Genomic DNA, 19,404 nt, shown 5'->3' on the forward strand with positions numbered 1-19,404 from the left:
AGCTGGACCCAACTGGGCACCTCCCTTTCTCTCCTTACCACTCGCTGTTTGGTGGGAAATCATTTCTTTTCACTCATGCAGAAGAAGTCCGGAGATATGCCATGTGGGGCTGCCCTCTTTCCTACTTTTCTGACCTCCCTTGTAAGGGGCGTCCTCCATTGCCCCTCTCTCTGGACCTTCAGCTACAGAGTCTGAGTTATAAAGCAGAAGGATGCATGTAGTGAGTCAAGGGGCATATGCTGGCTAACTCAGACCCAGGGAAGGGGCTTTCTTAAAGGTCACATCCAGAGAGCTCTGCTGTCATCTCTTGGGCCAGATCCATGCCACTTAAGTGACCCCCCCCCCCCCACCTGCCACCCCCTAGCTGCAAGGGAGACTGAGAGGCTTAGTTGTGTGTGTGTGTGTGTGTGTGTGTGTGTGTATGTATACATATATATATATATTTTCTGGCACAGTGTTGTCCCCCTTGGGAATTGGCTAGTTAGGATGAAGCAAAGAATAAGATATTTGATGATACGGAAATTAAAAATATCCACCCCACTGTTTTGTTGTGGGAACAAAGTGTATGTGTGCAAAGCACCCAAGGGTGCTTGATGAACCAGGGGTACCTGAAATAGCATTTCCTCCTCTCTCCTGGCGCTCCCTCCCTCTTCGAGGGCCCAGTTCACAGGCAGAGCGAGCACACAGTGGAGAATGCCTTGATGCCACAATGTGTTTCCCATCTAATTAGGTCCACTGAATAATTTCATCTTTAGGGAGAAAAATAGCTGCCACCAGGGGAAAAAAAAATATTCGGCCTCCTTCTCATCACGGACTGAGCGTTTGAAACTAGAAATATTTTGCGGGGAGCCTTCTTGCAGAGCTTACAGAAACACAACTGTTAATTCAGATATAGCTGTTCTCCAAGCTGTTAAAAACCCATAAAAATGCTTTATAATTCTGCCTACGTTCTAATTCTGTGAGGCAGCAATCTCATTTTTGGGTGCCCTGTACCCCATGCTGGCCACGTCGACAAGCGTTCACACTAACCTGAAATATAGGCAAATACACACAATTTCTGCATTATTTTAAGATCTTTATTATTAAGTAACTCATCGGGGGTGTGAAAGTGTGTTATAACTATGAATAGAAAATTAGAGATAAATGTGACATGGGAACGCGGATTTTACATTCTACTTGGGGTAAGAGGATTTGCTGGTGGAAGCACATAGCTCAGGGAAATGTAATTATTGGACATTGACGCTTCTATTCTGATACCAACAAAACCAGAATCACGGATTGGCAGAGTCCAGGAAGCAAAGCAAAGTGAAATGAAACTCGATGTGTGTGAAACAAACTTAGAAAGTCGGGGGAAGGGCATTTGGGTTTGTTGTAGTGTGGTTGATTTCTACTCAGTAGACTGTGGTACTCTAATTGAGCTGAGGAATGGCCACTACAAAGTCCCAATCTACAACGCATGTGTAATTTTAAAAGTGGGTTTTGCATTTCTGAAGCAAGACAGAAAAAAACATTGCATTCTTTAGATCTCCGATATTAAGCTTCAGGACAGTTTTACAACCTGGGATCTTGAACAAATCTCTTATTCATAAAACAACAGGAATAAAAGATTTGCCCACGTGCATTTAAAAAAGTAACCTCATTGCTCATAGTCAAAAGAAGGAAAGAGGGAAAAGAAGGAAGGGAGGATGGAAAAAGAAAAAAGAAGAAAAACGAAAGAATAACACTTTGCATCCCTACATATTTTACTTTGATTGGTAATCGCTGACTCTATGATTCAGTTCAATTTACTTGTAAGCTTTAATTTAAATGGGGGGGGAGCTTTTCCAGAAACAGGAAAAACGATTTGTGTGTACATGTATTTAAATAAAATAAACAAAGGAAAAACTGTGGCATATACTTATTGCCAGCTCAGCAATGATGTAAAAAAAAAAAAAAGAAAGAAAAGAAAAAAGAAAAAGAAAAAAAGAAAGCGAGTAAAGAAACACATAATTCTGAGTGAAGCTAATAATTGTTCAATTTATAAAGCTGAAAGTGACTTTACTCATAGGGAATTGGGCTTAAAGTAATCATGATTAACATCTTTTAACACAGAAATAGAGCATACAAATTTACTTCTTAAAATTTAAGCAATTCTAGAACACTTAGCTTATCTGTTTAATAATGTGCCTAAAAATCACCTGCATTATATTGCACAAAATTTTCCATTTAAATGATCGTTCCAAGTTAATGGGAGAGTTGCTGAAAATCTAGAATTCAAGTCATTCATGTCTTGCAAAGTGACCAAGACCGGAAACATACATAACTGCTTCTGGGCACAAAGCAATGCCTTTCCCCTTGCTGAGCCCTCCAGGTCTCCCCGCTCCTCAAAAAAAGTAGTTTCACCCCTTACGGAGCCAGCAAACCGCTGCAGTCTTTCAGGACACAGCACGGGGTCTTCTCCCCAGCAGTCTGAGAATGGTTCCCACCGCCCTCTATTCCCTCGTCCCATCTCTGCGATCCTATTTCTTCAAGTTGCCTTTGGAGAAGATGGGGGGTGGGCAGAGGAAGCCCCCTTGCCCGAGAAACTAGAAAGTCACTGTTGGCTTATTGTTGTGCTTCCATCTAAAGCCGTTTGCTGCAGTCCCTCAGGGCATTTGAGAGAGAAATACTGCTCTGAATAAGGTCAACTTCTCTTCTGCCTTAGGAGTTAGAAACAAAACCAAAAACCAACAAAACCAGCTTCTAGCACTCATTGGTCATTAACCTGAGCAAGCAGCGGCGTGTCTATTTCTTAGTCTCTACCTCTTTCCGCCAATACCAAGACACCAGGGGGGCAAGCATCGAACCTGCCAGGTGAGTTCAGTTAAACGTCTCAATGTGACAATCTACTGGACGTCTAGCTAGCGTATCTTGGTTAGAAAGACATGACGTTTTTCTAGGTGACTACTGTCAATGTTGATACATGTAAAAATTTGTTATTCATGCTGGCTGCCTACCTTCCTACTTTGATTTATGCCAATATCCTCCCTTCGTTCCTGATCACCCAATACGACACCTCCAATTGAAGATGCAAGTGTGTGATATAAGAGGAGATGAAATTTAAATTAATCCATTAGGCTCTTAATAGCCTCCTTAATACCAAATTTGCTAACACACACACAAAAGTTTAAACCATGGGATACTGTGAAAATTTTAGATGATCTTTCACCAGACTGAACCAGCTCTTCTTCTCCCCCATCACCATCGAACATAACTGTACCATTCCTTAAAAGCCCTGCTTGTAACTACTTGCCTTAAGGGGACTGGCTACAGAGTCAAACGATTGAGGGATGGCCTGGTCATCACAATTTGAACTACATTTGGGATTCTACAGAGATTCTGTTTAAAGTCAAGACAGCTTTCTGATAAGGTGCTTCCTTACACTCGTCCATGGCGGAGGTGGTGGTCTCCTCGGGGTTTTCACATCTGCTCACAATGGCCACTGCACTAAACGACCTTCTTCTGACTGGAGTGTCTGACGGGCCAGATCCTTGGGCTGGAGGCGCTTTGTCCATGTGGAGCTGCTGGTCTTTCCAGTCCAGTTGTTTGGCACTGCAAAACGGTGCGTAGACCTCAACGCTCCCCTCAAACTGTAAGCAGTTCACTTTGTAGTACTTTCTCTTAACTTCCAGGACATCATTAAACCTATGGCCCCAGAGAATTTCTCGGGGAACGTAGGAACTTCTGGATTGGTGGGACGTGCCCGTGGAATCCCCAGTATAGATAAATGTCACCAAAATCTCAAAGTTATCTTTAGCCACTGCTTTTCGATCAAGGGCATACAGAGGGCTCTCGTGGTCAATTTCATGAACAATGGTTACTGGTGTGACAAGGATGATCTGGTCATTGACCAACTTTAGGTCTTTGAATGCCATCGTCATCCGCCCTTCGCTGTCTTCTGTGTAGCGGAGAAGCTGGGCTCTCACTGTGCCTTCTACCACATGGTTTGGCCGGAAATCACCGATGCGCCACATGAGGCAAAGCTTCCCATCTCTCATGCCGATGAGGGCAAAATAGCTAAACCGAATGGTTTGGGCTCTCTTTCGAGCAGTTGCCATTTTGGCCAAGGCAGCGCCAATGATGAAGGTGTTTATGATGCAGCTCAGGATGGACTGAAGGATCACCACGAGCACTGCCATGGAACATTCTTCGGTGACACAGCGGTAACCATAACCTATGGTGGTCTGGGTCTCAAGGGAGAATAAAAACGCTCCTGTAAAGGAATGGACGTTGTCAACACAAGGTGTGATGTCCGGATCATTTAACAGATCGCCGTGATGAAAGGCAATTAGCCAAAAGATGGAGCCAAATATCAGCCAGGAGAGAATATAAGATAAAGAAAATATCACAAACATATGACGCCACTTGGTATCTACAAGAGTAGTGAAAATGTCAACCACATAGCTCCCCCATTCTCCAAAAATGTGCTTGAAGTACACGTTGCAGCTACCATCTTTGTGGAGAAGACGTCTTCTGGCTCTTCTCTTCTCAGCTAGGATGTGCTCCGGGGGGTAGCCCGGGTATTTGGGGTCCACGTTTACGATCGGATAGCTGCTGCCGAAGTAGCTCATTCTGTCCTCTGTCCTTCAGGCATCCAGGTGGATTTTCTACTAGTAATAGTTCTGTTGCTCTTTGTTGATTTCAGTTTTCAGTTAAAACCTGAAAAAAAAAAAAGAAAAGAAAATTAAATACGCCTTAGCTTTAGCTTTTAATTTCCATCTTTATAGCAATTTGCCAAATTTGAAGCAATTTTATGCCATCTGAAATGGCGAAGACTTCATTTGAACGACAGAGACATTCAGTATTGATTACTCATTTCGGTTTAGAATTCAACTCCGTCATTATAGGAACAAAATATGCAATTAGAGAAAATAACATTTTTATATATGCAAAAGGCTTGGGTAAACACTATGATTATCCCAAATGAAGCCTCACTACCTTTCCTGACCTGACATAAACAAAAGTCTTAATTTTATAGACTCTTCTGGCATGAGGGCGCTTGGAACACAAAGCAATCTATAATGTAGAAAGGCAAAATAGAATTCGGATATCTGTCTAGCAGGGTTATAAGCCTTCTAATTGTTGAAGTCAGATGGTTTTTCTAAGGATGCTATGAAGCGTCGCTTCCTTCATGCTGACATGTAACTTACATAGGGGTTGCCGCAGACCCTCCCCTTCAGCGCCTGCTGCCTCCTCTCTCTCTTCCCCGGACGTTTTCTCTTCCTCGTGCACTTCCCAGGACAGAACAGAACCGACAGCGCCACTCTCTCAGATTCAAGTCCTTTCCCCTAGCTCCTTTAGTTTTAAGAGGGCAAAAAAAATGTTCTTAACCCCAGAGGAGTTAAAACCACGCCCAGGTAAGCTTTCAATAAGGTATAAAATTGCTGTTGCTTTTGTCTCATGACAACCATCCTTTTTCTTTCTTTCTTTCTTCCTCTTTTTTTTTTTTTTTTTTTTTTGGACACTGCCATCTCTTCTCTTTCCCTCTGAATAGAAGCCGAAAATTTGCCAAAGTTCTAATCTGTTTCCCTCTTAAAGGGAGCATACTACAATTAGACCTTTCTCTCCAGCTCTACAGTGTAGTCCTGATGCTTTCACAGCCATCCGCAGGCAAATCATTTTTTTCCCCTCCAAATTCGATCTTTAAAAGATCAAGGCAGAACCTACAGTTCCTATTGCTTTTATCATCCCTGGAATAGGCCACTGGTTTTCCCAGCTCAAGCCTGAAAGTAAGTTTTAAAATTTCAATGTTAAATGGTCTTTACTTACTTCTAAAAAAAAAAAAAAAGCCACTGCAGCCCAATATATTGATTTCGTAGTTATTAGAATATGTTTTCCACATAACCTGCTGTGCTAGATGAGGGAAGGGAAGATAAGGGGGAGAAAAGACATCCCAGCCAGCGCTGCAGAGAAACTAGAGTCAATACTGTTACTGACATTGAGACCCACCCCCCTTGAAACTGACCGAGGAAATTAATCACAAAGTACTTATCCAACACCTTCCCTGAAAAAGGGAGGAAAGAGTTAATTCCCTTCCAGTCAATAGGAATCACTTTTCTTCTCCAGGGATCAGGCCCACTTCACAATAAACACTTTGTTTGGTGGACCACTGCAAGGATGAACTCTGCTTTCAGCCAAAAAATCCTGTAAGGCATGTAGGGGTTGCTCTCCATCCATCCACACGCCCCCAGCCACTCTGCTCACTCGTCCTCCAGATCTGCTTTGAGTAGTTACATCCCCTCCTTCGTCCTCAACTGGGTTTTGGGGGAGACAGTTGTATAATTTCAGGATGTGACCCAGGGTTGACAAAATGCTTACTGGAATGTTGAATGTAAAATGTTTCCACAAATTTTGCCCACACCATATATCATTCTTGTAGGTTCCTGTCCCATTTGTCATCAAGTGACACTTGACAAACACAAGATGCTGCTTAAGGTTTCTGGGTCCTCACTCTCTCACCTGATCGTTGGAGGCATGCGAATGGGACCTATTATAATCAAAGGCCCATATGATTTCAAATTAAAGGTAGATTTGGAGATAGAATTGTTTCCTTGTTAAATGCTTCCAACCTCTTTCCTTAAAGGGAACGTCACACACTGTGGGAGTCTGAGACTAAGAAAGCTCAGTTCATAAATCAAGAGCTACTGTGTGACTCTGCCCTTTTCTGCTGCCAAAAGAAAGAAGAAAGGTTTTTATTTGAAATGGCATGCGGTGTGAATTCCAGCGGTGCCAACAACTGTTATAAACAAGCCGTTTTAAAAACACCTTCAACGGTATGCTAATTGGGGGATGAATTTTTCAACTAATACAAGCTGTAACTGAACAAATTTGAGACTGTGGGAAGTTTATTTCTGAATAGTGTAATTGTTTCAGGGATACAAGTCACAGCTGTGAGAATTCTGCCCTAAACCCACCATGCCCTGTGTCCCCACCATGGCACACCACGTGGAACTGATCATTCATTCAACATATCCAGAGAAAAGCTTTCAAGTTCTGTTCAGGTACATACCCTTGCTTCATCTATTCTTTGATTCTCCAACCATGTAAAGGATACATTTTCTGAAAGATGATTGTCTTTAAGCTAAATGCCAGATTATAAAGAAACTAATTGTATTGAGTCTTAACCATTTCTCAGATTACCCAATAAGCAAAGAATTTTATGGACCCTCTTTTGTCAAAATGACTAGACAAAATATTTATTAATCTCTTGTTGCATACGTTGCGTTACTTTGAGCACTTTTCCCCTAGTTTGCCATTAAATAGTAGAGGATAAGACTTGCCGATTGAGTGGACAGTCTGCATGTCACAGTGTTACTTAGGACTAAATCCTGGCTTTCAAAGCACCTCCATGCTTTCATAATCATCTTGTCACCTTCCATTCCATCACGAATATGCATTTGCAACCTTCCTACTTCTTTATTTCTTTGTGCATGTTGTTCTCCTTGCTCTCTAGAAACTGATGGTGGCTATTTCATTGGTGGTAAAATTCCTTTTTTTTTTATTAAAAATGGGAATCTGAGCACTGCAATGACAGAATTATGGGGTATAAAGTGCTGAGGAAACGCAGAATCTCCAGTCCCCCTTTGTACCAGCTTCAAAGTATTTTGCCAGGTGGTTAGTGACAAAGGCAGAAAAAACCCGCCATTTCTTTGTCACGACATGGAGTTCTAATACAGAGGTGGCTAGAGTGAGAGGCAAGGCAGGGTCAGGATGGCGGTTCGTTTCCCAAGAATGCCATTGAAGTCATTACAATTTACTCCACCCCGTGTAGACCACACAGAGAGAGAAAGTTCGAGGGGTCAGCAGAGCCAATTCTGACAGTGACTGTTCTCAGACACTATTCGTTGTATTAAGTTCAGGCATAAAAAAAAAAAAAAAACAAACTTAATTGACTTGCGCTGGTGGGACCTGCTTTTAGTCCTCAGCGTTCTAGATCGTTGTATGGGTTCAAGGAGAAACTTTAATGATTTAGCATATTTCAAATGGGCTACACACAAGACAGGGAATATTTTCAGCAAAACAAGGAACCATCCTGGGTATCTGTCCCCGTTTCTCAATGCATAGAAGTGCCTTGGTCAGACTCACCCATTCCAAAGCAATTTTTGTCATTTTGCTGTATCCTCTCGAATGCAGCTCTTTAACAAGGAGACGACTCTGGCAGGGAGTTCTTCAAACTTCAACTTTTCATTAGCATGTTGAAGGTACAACATAATGATTGAAACTTTATGATCCCATGTCAACTTCAAAATAAAATTTGATCTTGTCTCTAGCATCTGCTTACTATAAATATAGTAATAGTGATACGAATTGTCTTTGTGTGATTTGAGACACACCACAGACAAGGCTCTAAATGCCTTTGGTGAAATTCAGTGATTAAGGCCTGTGGCCTATGATATTAACAAGTACCCTCTTCAGCATGCTCTAGATTTATGTGAAGTCATCGGCAATCCAGTGACTCCTGGTGACCATTAGATGAGATAAATTTTAGTGGACACATGAAAGCCAAGGAGGCAGAGAGTAGAAAGGGTGGCCTAGATTCTGTGTGCAGGTCATTGTGTTTGGAGACTGGCTTGGGTGCAGCTTTGTGGTGCGTGGAGGGGCCAGAGCGGGGGGTGGGGGGGTAGCAGGCAGGTAGTGAGAGAAGGTGCGGTCAGATGGCACTTGTGGGTGGGCCCTGATTGCTAAGGAGGAAAGAAAAAGGGGGTGTTAATGGGATAGGACAGAACCCAAACAAGTTAGGGTTATTTTGCTCAAAACCTGTCCCACAACTTATTACCTTGGAATTCTGCCTGAGCCTTGTGTTGCCTGGAATCCTCCTAAGACATTCAGACACAGTTAGGTGGAGCAGAAGCCATGAGATGCTGCCCGGACTTCTCCAAATAGTCCCTGTCTCCGGAATGTCAAACAGTGTCTCCTTTGTTGACATTCTATGGCGTTCTCGAGTTTCTTCTCAGCTGCTCAGAGCAGGTCTCTGCTGGAGATACAGCCTTTGACCACTCCATTCCCTTCTCCCTCCCACCCTAGCCTCCAATCCCGGTCCAAGTTCTCAGTGACAAAGAACTTTACCTCTTTCCTGATAAAACTATACAGTTTCTCCTGAATCAGTTTAAGAAAGTTTTATGCCGGGGCGCCTGGGTGGCTCAGTGGGTGAAGTGTCTGACTCTTGATTTCAGCTCAGGTCCTGATCTCTGGGTTGTGAGATCGAGCGCCAGGTCAGGCTCCGAGCTGGGCGTGGAGACTGCTTAAGATTTTCTTTCTCCCTCTCCCCCTGCCCCCTCCCCTCTCTCTAATTAAAGAAAAGTTTTGTGCCAGTTTATGATAGGAAAGGGGCTCGCTACTATGCTATGAGCAAACAACTGAACTGAATCTAGAGTTGGGAGGGAGAAGCAGAAATCTGGCATTACAACATTGCTAGTAACTTTACCTAGAGAGCCTCTTTCTAGCCCATTCTTTTCTTAAGTAAGTAATGTCTACATCTTAATCATAAATCCTGCTCCATCCCAAATGATGCTGTGTTTTATAAAGAAGTAGGAAAAATTTAGAGGCTGGGATGATGTTTCCCCATTTTCTGGATGTCAAGATCATACCAAAATAATAAGAATTATGATTCCATGTTATCCTGCCTTAAAAACAAATTACCTTAATAAGCAACAGTCTGAAATAAAATGTGTTTTGGTCTTGCAGAGAGATCATGAATTGGGAGGCAGATTCCAGTTCCAGGACTGTCCCCAACATCCTGAGTGGCTTAGGAAAGTAACTTTTCTCTGAACCTCAGTGTCCTCATGCATGATGCAGGGATAAGAATACTTATGTTACTGAGTGACTGTGACTCTGAGTGAGATAAGGAACAGGAAGCCATCTTTCGCTGTGCCAAGCTTATAGTAATTATTCAGTAATTGTTGTGTGAATCTGAATCCTACGAGGGCTCAGTTTCCCCCTCTGTAAAGTATCAGAGCGTCTGCTTGAACCCTGTCAGAGAGCTTTCCACTTACGTGACGGATGGGCCAACAACGTGGCTCCCAGTAGATATTTCTATTGAAGTTGAGGGATGGCACCACTGTTTCTAACACTAAGCCATGTGGCTCAATTCTCCGTCTTTCCACTAGCTCCCCAAAGCTCCCCAAAGCTCATTTTGCTTTCCTTTTCACAACGGTCACCAAATGGGAAATCCCCTATTTCTTGTCCTCAACACGCATGCACACACACACGCACGCACACCCCTCTCTCCCCCAAACACAGACACACACAGACACACACACACAGACACACACACACACACTTGCATATACATGCATATACCTGCTTTCAATTCAGTTTTTAAAATGTTGCTTAAAAAGAAATTGTATGGCCATTTCCTCTGAGCAACCAAGCTAAAGGAAACAAGCCTGACAAGCTTGGCAAAGTTAACAGGTTAAAGAAATTCACAGGGCGGTTATCATGATTATTCTTTGTCTTAAGTGGTATGGGCACGTTTTACGAAGACGGTTCTGAAGGTTTCTCCTGTTCTTATCGTGATCATCAGCCCGTCCCTGCCTTGGCTGGATGCCAGCCTGAGTTGCTCAGAACTTACTTTGAACTGTACCTGGGTTGGTTGCAGAAGCTGGATAGCATGAGATCTTACGTCCTTTTAAAGACCACAGCTCAATTCCCTCTTGGTGTGGAGGGTTCCCCAGGGATCTCTAAAATTCTCCAATGAGAACTTGTTGCTGACTATTTTCATTTTCATTGTTATTCATTTTTTAAAAATAATTGAGCCCCTACTGTGTGCCAGACCCACCCACTGTTAGGAATTAGTAAGAATCCTACTGCCTCGGAATGTGCCTTGGAGGGCTGTCAAAGTGAAGCATTAACTCGGAGAATGGCTGGAGAGGGGAGGGAGGTAGCCTTTTGGCCAGGGTGATCAGAAAGCGTTTGGTGAAGGACTTGACCTCCAAGTGAGAGCACGGTCTTCACTATTCCTGCCTGTGCCCTTCAGTAAACATGTTCTCAACTCGGGCCTTGTTTTCTATCTTACTTTGTTTGTTTGAGACACGGTCACTATCTAGTCGTTAAGGCCCTCGCTATTTACAGGTGTAGTCTGGCTGCTGTGTGCTTTGTTCTAAGCTAATTTTAAGGCCTGGTTCTCACAAGAACCTATCATTACAGGAACTCAGCTGCATTTTAGCACTGAAATCAGGCTTTCCTGATCAGTTAAAAACCTAGTTTTACCTGGTCTACCTTCTAACTCATCTCTTGCCACTTTCATCCGGAGGGATAGCTCTGCCCTGAAATGTAAATAACCCTTCTCTTGCTACCATGGGTCCTGTCCAAGCTCCATATTATGGTCCTACATTAGTGTTGTTAAAGGACAAAAGTATGAGGATCAAAGACTTGGATTCTAGGCATGGTTCTACCACATCTCAGCTGCATCTTACAAATATCTTTCAGCTTCCTTTTATTTATTTAAAACATACGGACAATGGTTGACTCTCTCAAAACCTTTCGGTAAGGAATGAATGGCATAATATAAAAGAGTACCATGACCAGCATCTTGGAAGCTGTCCTCATCAGAGCCTCTGTTTAACCCTTAACTTGAATACATATTTCTCCTCTGTTTCTTGCAATAGCTTATAATACTGGGTCTTTATCTAGTCTGGGAGAGACAGATGACTGTCTGAGCTACAATCTGAAAAATGAATACAAGTTAACCAAATAGGAAGAAGGAGAAAAAGAGTTTCCCAGGCGGAGGAACAGCATTTGCAAGGCTGCACATAGAGCTTGCTTTCCAAAGAACTGAATTCGAGGATGGGGGGAGGGAGTCGAAGCTGGACAGAGAGATAGAGACAGAGCATAAGTGACCTAGTAGGGAGAATTTAAGATTTGGGTCTTTCTCCCAAAAGAGCAATAAAAGCAACTGAAGTACCTTCACTAAGAGCACGGCATAATAACATTTCCATTTTTAAAAAGACCACTCTGGCGATCCAGTGGAAAACTGGTTGAAGTTTAAAAGCCGTCGCAGGGAGTAACCCAGGAAGGCATTTCAGTGATCGGGTAAGAGAGGATGGTGGCTGGGATTAGGATGATGCCGGTGGAAGTGAAAGAAGCCACTTACCACCAGCGCGTTTCTTCACTGGCACCTGGAGCAGAGTCACATGACCTTAGAGTGACCAATCAGAGCTTCACAAACAAGACATTGACTCTTGAGGCAGTGAGGCAAGGATGCCGAAGCCCATGGTCCAGGCAACTACATGGAGTCAAGAGGCCACTGGTGTGGAGGGGCATCTAAGTGCCACCAAAGAAGGGTACAAGTCGCAGCTCCTGGGAAAACAGTCCCTGAGATAATTTTCATTTTGTCCTGCCCCTTGCTTCTGCTCATATCAGGTTTTCTCTTTTCATCCTTCTTTTGATGCTATAAGCTACCTGTTATCTTTCCAATAATATTTTCTTCTGCTTGTGTTACTCAGAGTTTTCATTGCTTGAAACAGAGAAAATTCAGTTAAAATTTAGTTTCATTTGCATTTAAAAAATATCTCCCAGATGCAAGAGTGTGGTCTAGTCACTCTCCCTTACTCTCATCACATAAACCAGCAGCAAGTCCTGTGGGCTCACCTTCAAAGTAGATCTTAAATCTAATCATGTCTCCTAGTAATCGAAGCCCCTATGTCTTCGGTGGACCCCCAAGAGGGCTTCTCTTGCTGCCCCTGTGGTACTGCAATCTATCCTTTTTAAAAATAAAATCAAAGATGTCACTTTCCTGCTTAAAACCCTCCAGCATCTTCCCAGTCTTCCTATTGCAATTAGAGGAATTTGCATAATCTGTATTACATACAGAGCAGATAACTGTGACCTCCGCCCACCTCTAGAAATTACCATTCTCCTTCCCACTGTTCATTCTCCAGCGTCACTCTCTCCCTCTTTCACCAACACGAAGGTCCAAAAATTATAGTCGAAGGGCCAAATCCAGCTCACTGGTCACTTTTGTAAAGCTTTATTGGAACACAACATTCAGACCATTATTTATAAAATTGTCTGCTGCGACTTCCTGTCAGGCTATCACTGCAGACTCGAGTGGCGCGGTTGCAGCAGGAACAATGTGATTCACAAAACCAAAATATTTATGATCTGACTCTTTTCAGAAAAAGTCTGCTAACAAGGCTATTCCTGCCTCAGGGCCTTTGTACTTCCTTTTCTGCCTGTGTGACTTCCTCTCATCACTGAAGTCTCCTCTTCAAAGTCCCCTTTTCAGAGAGGCCCTGTCTGTTGAAGAGGTAAACAAAAATCCTTCCCACATCCTTATTTTCTGGATCGTAAACATGATTTTCATTTCAAAACGCTTGCCACGACTGGTCGATGACTTATTTGTCGGCTGGATGACCCCATGGAATGGACTGTAAGCTCCATGAAAAAAGACCCCCTTGCCTTATTTGCCACTGTATCCTTGGCACCCAGAGTAACGCCTAGCGTGCAGGTGCCCACTAAGTAGACCTTGAAGGAATGAACTAATACATCCTTAAGGAGATTTCAGTAAAAGGTCCTAGTAAAAGGACCAGCATTCCTAGAAGTGTTAAAACATCAGTGCGGACGGTTCTGCAAACACCAGCTCTCAGTTCCTTCCATTTACCTTTCCTCTCCCCTGTCCTAGCCACCAGTTCACATGTAGTTCAAAAAAAAAAAAAAATCATACTGTTTACTTTAGGTTAGCTGCTTCCCTAGGACTGCAGATTTCACTAAGATAATGCCCGTAACTGTGCCACAGAATTCTGGAAATCTGGGGGAAAAAAATGAGTTTGGCACAAAGAAGTATTTCTTAAAGTTTATTAAAGCAACAACTGAATGATTAGAAATGTGGTTCTCCCAACACTGATGCGTGTAATTATATTGTCATCGTAAAGTTATGTTCAACTATAATATGTATTATACTATTTAATTTGAACCATTTCTAGAGGTAAGATGGTGTGAAGCGACAATAGTCTAGGAGTTTGTTACGTTCTCTGATCTAGCAACTGTACGTGTGCTCGTTTATCCTAAAGAAATGATCATGGGTGAGCACAGCGACGTGGCTAATATGTACAACTATTTGTAGTAGCAAATTTTGGCCCTGGCCTCGCCATCTAATAAATGTGGGATTGTTTCACAGGTGATGGTACGATCATAACATTGCTTGTGACTTTTAATGTAGCCATTTAAAGTGATGGAGTAGAAGGAGAAACAACATGAAACATATTGTTTGGTGGAAAAAATAAAACAGGGCTTAAAAAAAAACAGTGCTGTAAAACAGCTTGTATGATATGATTTTTTTTTTTAATAAAAGAATGCTACACAGCAAAATGTTAATTGTGGCCCTCTCTGGTATGATTATTTTTTGCTCTTCCTTTTTCTTCTTTTTGCTTATTTATATTTTACGGTGAACATGCATTGCTTTAGCAAAGACAGAAAAACAGGTATTTTCTGTTGGTACCAATTCTGAGGCTCCACAAAGGGAAAGCAAACCAATAGCAATCTAAAAGCATTCATTAGGGCTTTTAAAAGGCAACTATAAATAGCCCAGAGAGGCAGACAGTCCTACAGACGTTTAAAGTCAGACATTGATGCTGTAATTTTTTGCTGGAACAATTCACAGAAACAAATACAGTGACATTTAATTCATCTAAGTAAAACCAGATCTCATTTAAAACGAGGGGGGGCTGGGATGGAGAGGGAATCGGGTCAGATTTGGCCACTGGAGACCAATTGCAGAAATCATGAAAGCAGTTGGTAACAAATCAGGGATACATAAAGCAGAGTTAAAATTAAACAGGCATCAAATGCAATCCTCCCTCTCAGTGCCCCCTTTTCTCCCTTCCCCATTCCAAAACATATTAAACTGTTAATACCTTCATTTCTTGGCTGGCTATACCAAAGTCTGTTTTAGGCATCTTTCTTTTATCTTAATATTTTCAATAACTTTGGAAAGAAAATGTTAAAAGTTGTGCTATTTTGCAACTTTACTACTTTAAGGCCTATGTTGTTAGATTTTTAAGACCCTAGGAAATGGTCCTTTGAAATGGGTGGAGTTGAGAAGGGCGGTCAGATGTTTATGATGTAGATTTGCCTAAATAGATAGCCCTAGCCAGTTCTTAATAATTCATTTTCATGAACCCCAAAACCTCATTAAGACACCTCGGCAAGCAGTACAGCACAGCAGTGTTTTTTAAAGTGTAGTCTACCACCAACCCGCTTGCAAAATCCTAGGGGAACATGTTACACCTGCAGATCCCTGGGCTTCACCTCAATCATTTTGATGCCCTTCCTCCCCACCCCAACTCCAGTTGATTCTTATATATCCTCAAGATAAAGACCTACTATCTGAGAGTTACAAGAATTGAGATGCTGAGATTGAGTTCAGATATCTGCTTAATAATTAGTGAGACTAGGCACTCGTGCATAAGTTTCTCAACCTCTTTGAGCCATGATTTGCCCATCGGAAAAACGTACATCATACAGTTGCCATGAAGATTAAATGAAGCTGCGTTCCCAAATCTCCTTTCACGGTGCTGGTATTTAATTTCAATACTTCCAGCTATGACTACTGTCCATTCAAGTATAGATCTAAATGACAAGAGAGAGAGAGGCTGCCATTTTCTCTAACCATAAATTATTAGATTGGCAATTTCCCAGACTCGTTTGAAAGTTCCCTTCCAGCATCTAATTGTCTGGACATGACCTTCAGGGAACATGGCAGAGCTGCCCAGAAAAGCCACAAGTATCATTAAGAATAGGAGTCCTTATGTACTACTCACCCACCTTGCTTTCTAAATGCCAGGTTACCTATGACTGACCTTTAGTAGCTCCCATATAGTTTGGTTTGGGAGCTGCTTTGGTTGAACCTCTCTGTGCATTCCAAAACAAATGTCATCTATGGAAAAACATATGTGCCATGACTTTTGACCTTCTTCAAGTTTGGAATTTATGGTATTCCAACAGAAAACCCAGTCCTATCTCTCTGTTGACATTTTCCCATTTTGTGAAAACTGCCTGCGAATTGTCCTTTTTGACAATTTACAGAGAATCTATTGATTGACCTATTCAGTCTGGGAATCACTGAACTTACACATATGATTTGCTAGTAGACCAGGAACTCCCTGCATAGTGTCTACAACTTCTTTACCCTTTAAATGATGGAGTTTCTACGTTAAGCTGTCAAAATGAAAACTCAGGACATCTTCATTGAGAAGGCAAAGAAAGCAACTGTTATTGGCTGTTATCTCAATTTCCATTGTCCCTTGTGGATACGGATAAATTGAGAAGAGGCCTTTAAAGTGCAAGACAAAAGATCTTCCTGGGAAGATCCAGATAGGTAATCTATTGAGGCAGTACCTTAAGCTCCGTGTTTCCTATCACACGAGATTAGCTTTCTATTAGCCTGTGCCTTTTCAAGGGCACTTGGCAAAAAAGCGTTGCCACTTACCACAGATAATAGAAGATTTAAGTAGCTGATGGAAGTTAGAGTATTTGATAGACTCTCGAATTTCCATGAATTTCATTTTTTATATTTTCTCTACCAGTTATAGTTCTGTCTCCACTACAGTGTTATAGAAGCAGAATCAACCATCCTACCCTGAGTTGGAAGGTTTGATTCTGTTATTTATGAATGCCTATGCAAACAGAGGTGACCCAAATTAGTGATAGTTCTCTTAAAAAAGAGAAGTGCTACTATTCCCAGTATATATATCTTGACGGACACTAGGGAGCTCAGTGTGGGGCGGATGGGGACACCTCGTGATAAGACATTTAAACCTTCATTTTAAGAGACTGTTTCATTTACCTAAACTATACCAATGCCTGTAATGAGCAATTAACATTCAACTATATCTGAAGCATTGTGAAGGCTATAACTGAGCATTATGAGGACTATTACTGCCCTGAGGAGTCTCCATCTTGCCAAGTATGTCACAGACATCTTGTCAACCCACTGAAGAATGGCAGTATCTACGGTAGGATAACAAAGTGGCATTACGCTGTAGATCCAAAAGAAAGGTGGTTGGGTCTGAGACCTTTCCAGCACCTAAGGTGCAAAGGTGCTCCCTCAGCATTTCGCTTTTGTGGTCAATTCTTGATTTTCTAGGCTAATGAAGGAAGATGGTGCTATAGATGAGACACAGGAGGAAAGCTATGAGAAATCGATTTGCATTTGGCTTGGAATAAATCATATGCTTTGGAAAGAATGCCCCATTTCTGTACTTTGCAGGCTATTAAAATGATTTTTCTGTTCCCTGAATTCAAGCTATCAGACAGGCAGGATGTAATCAAGGGGGACATTCTGGGCAGTTGAGCAAAAGGCAGTTTAGGAAATTTTATTTTTAATTTCTTGGGCTAATTCATCCAGCAGATAATCTGCGTATGGAAATTTAAGTGGTGCTTGGCTTGAACAAATAGATTTCCCACATCCAAATCAAAATTCATTCTTAGCCAAGAATGTACACAGCAGAGCTATATGTAAGAAGGTTTCCAATGTGTTTTGAAAATTCAACAATTTTTAGCTACTGATTTTATTAAAAATTATTCATATAATTTTAGCTGTAGCCAACGTGGCCTCCTTTTATTTAAGACTGATTGGAGGAGGGGATGGAAACGAATGCTTTCTCTGGTAATATAATTACCTTTTGCTTCAACTGCATAAAAATGCCCCTTTGCACCCATGTCTGGTAGATAACATTTATGAAAAACTCATTCAACAGAGGAGCCTTGGCAGTACTGCAGAAGTTTAAAATCTTAATGGAAAGAATATGCCATGAACTAAAATAGCTTTTTCCATTCATAGAGTTTAGGAGCAAAGGAAGAAATATTGGCTTTTTAACCGAGAAATGTAAACATCATTGGCATCTGAACTTCCAAATTTCATGTAACTTTCCAGTAGAGAGACAGATTGGATGCCCTCATTGAAAAAAAAATTACGAACCAATCCTCAAAGGCAGTTTTTCAACAACTTGTGAACGGGCCTGCGACAGCTTCCATATCCACAAACATTTAAGAAAGGAAATATAATAGGCTGAGGGAATATTTGTCCTGTTAGTCATTCATAGTTGGCTAAATGGCACTAAAATCTCGTGAAAACCAAAGACCCCACCCCTTCCTCTCCAGCACCACCAACGCAGAACTTCCACTTCGTTCTTGGGTTCTTGGTACCAGGCTTGCCTTGGCAACACAATATCTTTGCCTGTGCCTTCAAACAAAACTGATCTCCACTTCCTCTCCCCAGCAGTGCCGTTCATGTCCTCTATCCTAGCCATTTGAATCAAAGAACACTCTTTGTATGAAAACAACACGTAGGGATTTGTGACCTTGCCTATCTGTAGGCATATTTCCCTAGTCCCTTTCCCCAAGGAGATTTTACTGTCAGTTCAATAGAACAGCACTAATACAAAATCTCAACTATCTAAACTGTGATGGCCAGGAAGTCAAAATTACCATGAAGGAGCTCAGTGCGGTGCAACCTTGAAGGTCCAGCCAATAGGCAATGTATGATGCTAATCAAGGTTTCTCTATGTGCTTTCCACTTCTACTTTTAGTGACATCTTCCCCCAGTCCTCCTGGATCTTTTCTTTCAGAGTGTCAGTGCGGTGTCACACTCCCTTCATCCTAACAGCAATCCTGAAAAGCAAGTTTCATTATATCCTTTATGTTTTGCAAATTAACAAACTAAGGCTTAGAGAAATGAAGTTTTCTACTAAAGAAGGAGTCTTCAGCCCAGGTCTCCATAACTAGATTATAGGTGGTGCATAAAGGTTAATGTCAGGCTCTTGGATGTGCATGTTTTTTTGTATATAAGGCTCAAGCCAGATCTTCTAGAATCAGGGAGATTGTGTGCTATTCCTGGAAGTCCAAACACCAGGGTTGCAGGGAAATATTTTAGCATCTGTGGTTGTTTTCAAGCTTTCCTGAGATATAGCTACCCACTTTACAGATAAGATCAGTCCTTGATGTGCACACCAGGATACATGAGTGTCAGTGGCTGTCAACCAGGATAATCCCACCTCATCGAACCAGTAAGAAGTGTCAGCAAGGAAAGAGGCCAAAGGAAATTCAGAGCTGGGGAGGGGGGGCTGGAGAATGCTGTCAATGAGAGCTTATTGGGCGCTGCCTTTTCATAGAGAGGAATGTTTCCAATTGTGAGATTACACCGTCAGTGGGTGGGCTTGTTGGCTTTGGACACCCTTTGGAATGAAGCCAGTGTTTGAACACAAAGGGAAAAACAATCCAGTGTGGATGATGTCACAGAGCATCCTGAGGAAAGCAGCAAGGATAACGCTTCCTACTGCTTGGATCCAAAGAACACAGACTTATTTTGGTATGAATTCCTTGTGCAGCCAGTAGCTTGACTCTTACGGAGGGATCAGTCCTAATCATAAAGACTCGGCGCTGGAGAGG

The 19,404-nt window shown here is 42.0% G+C and overlaps 1 protein-coding gene across 6 annotated transcripts in view; it reads right to left on the reverse strand.

The window, feature by feature from the left end:
• Positions 1-1,063: 1,063 nt before the first annotated feature.
• The window catches only part of KCNJ16 (potassium inwardly rectifying channel subfamily J member 16), a 53,458-nt gene continuing 35,117 nt past the window's right edge, over positions 1,064-19,404 (reverse strand). For 3 of the 6 annotated variants that reach the window (XM_057318050.1, XM_057318049.1, XM_057318048.1), the window contains one exon: positions 1,959-4,677. In XM_057318050.1, the coding sequence (XP_057174033.1) occupies positions 3,333-4,589 (1,257 nt within the window). In that variant the 5' untranslated portion in view covers positions 4,590-4,677 and the 3' untranslated portion in view covers positions 1,959-3,332. Of the gene's footprint in view, positions 4,678-8,103; positions 8,187-8,794; positions 9,006-19,404 lie in introns of those variants that run through there. The other 3 variants (XM_057318052.1, XM_026512354.4, XM_057318051.1) reach the window with 3 other exon arrangements.

Source organism: Ursus arctos, unplaced genomic scaffold, assembly GCF_023065955.2.
Source record: "Ursus arctos isolate Adak ecotype North America unplaced genomic scaffold, UrsArc2.0 scaffold_24, whole genome shotgun sequence".
NCBI lineage: Eukaryota > Metazoa > Chordata > Mammalia > Carnivora > Ursidae > Ursus > Ursus arctos.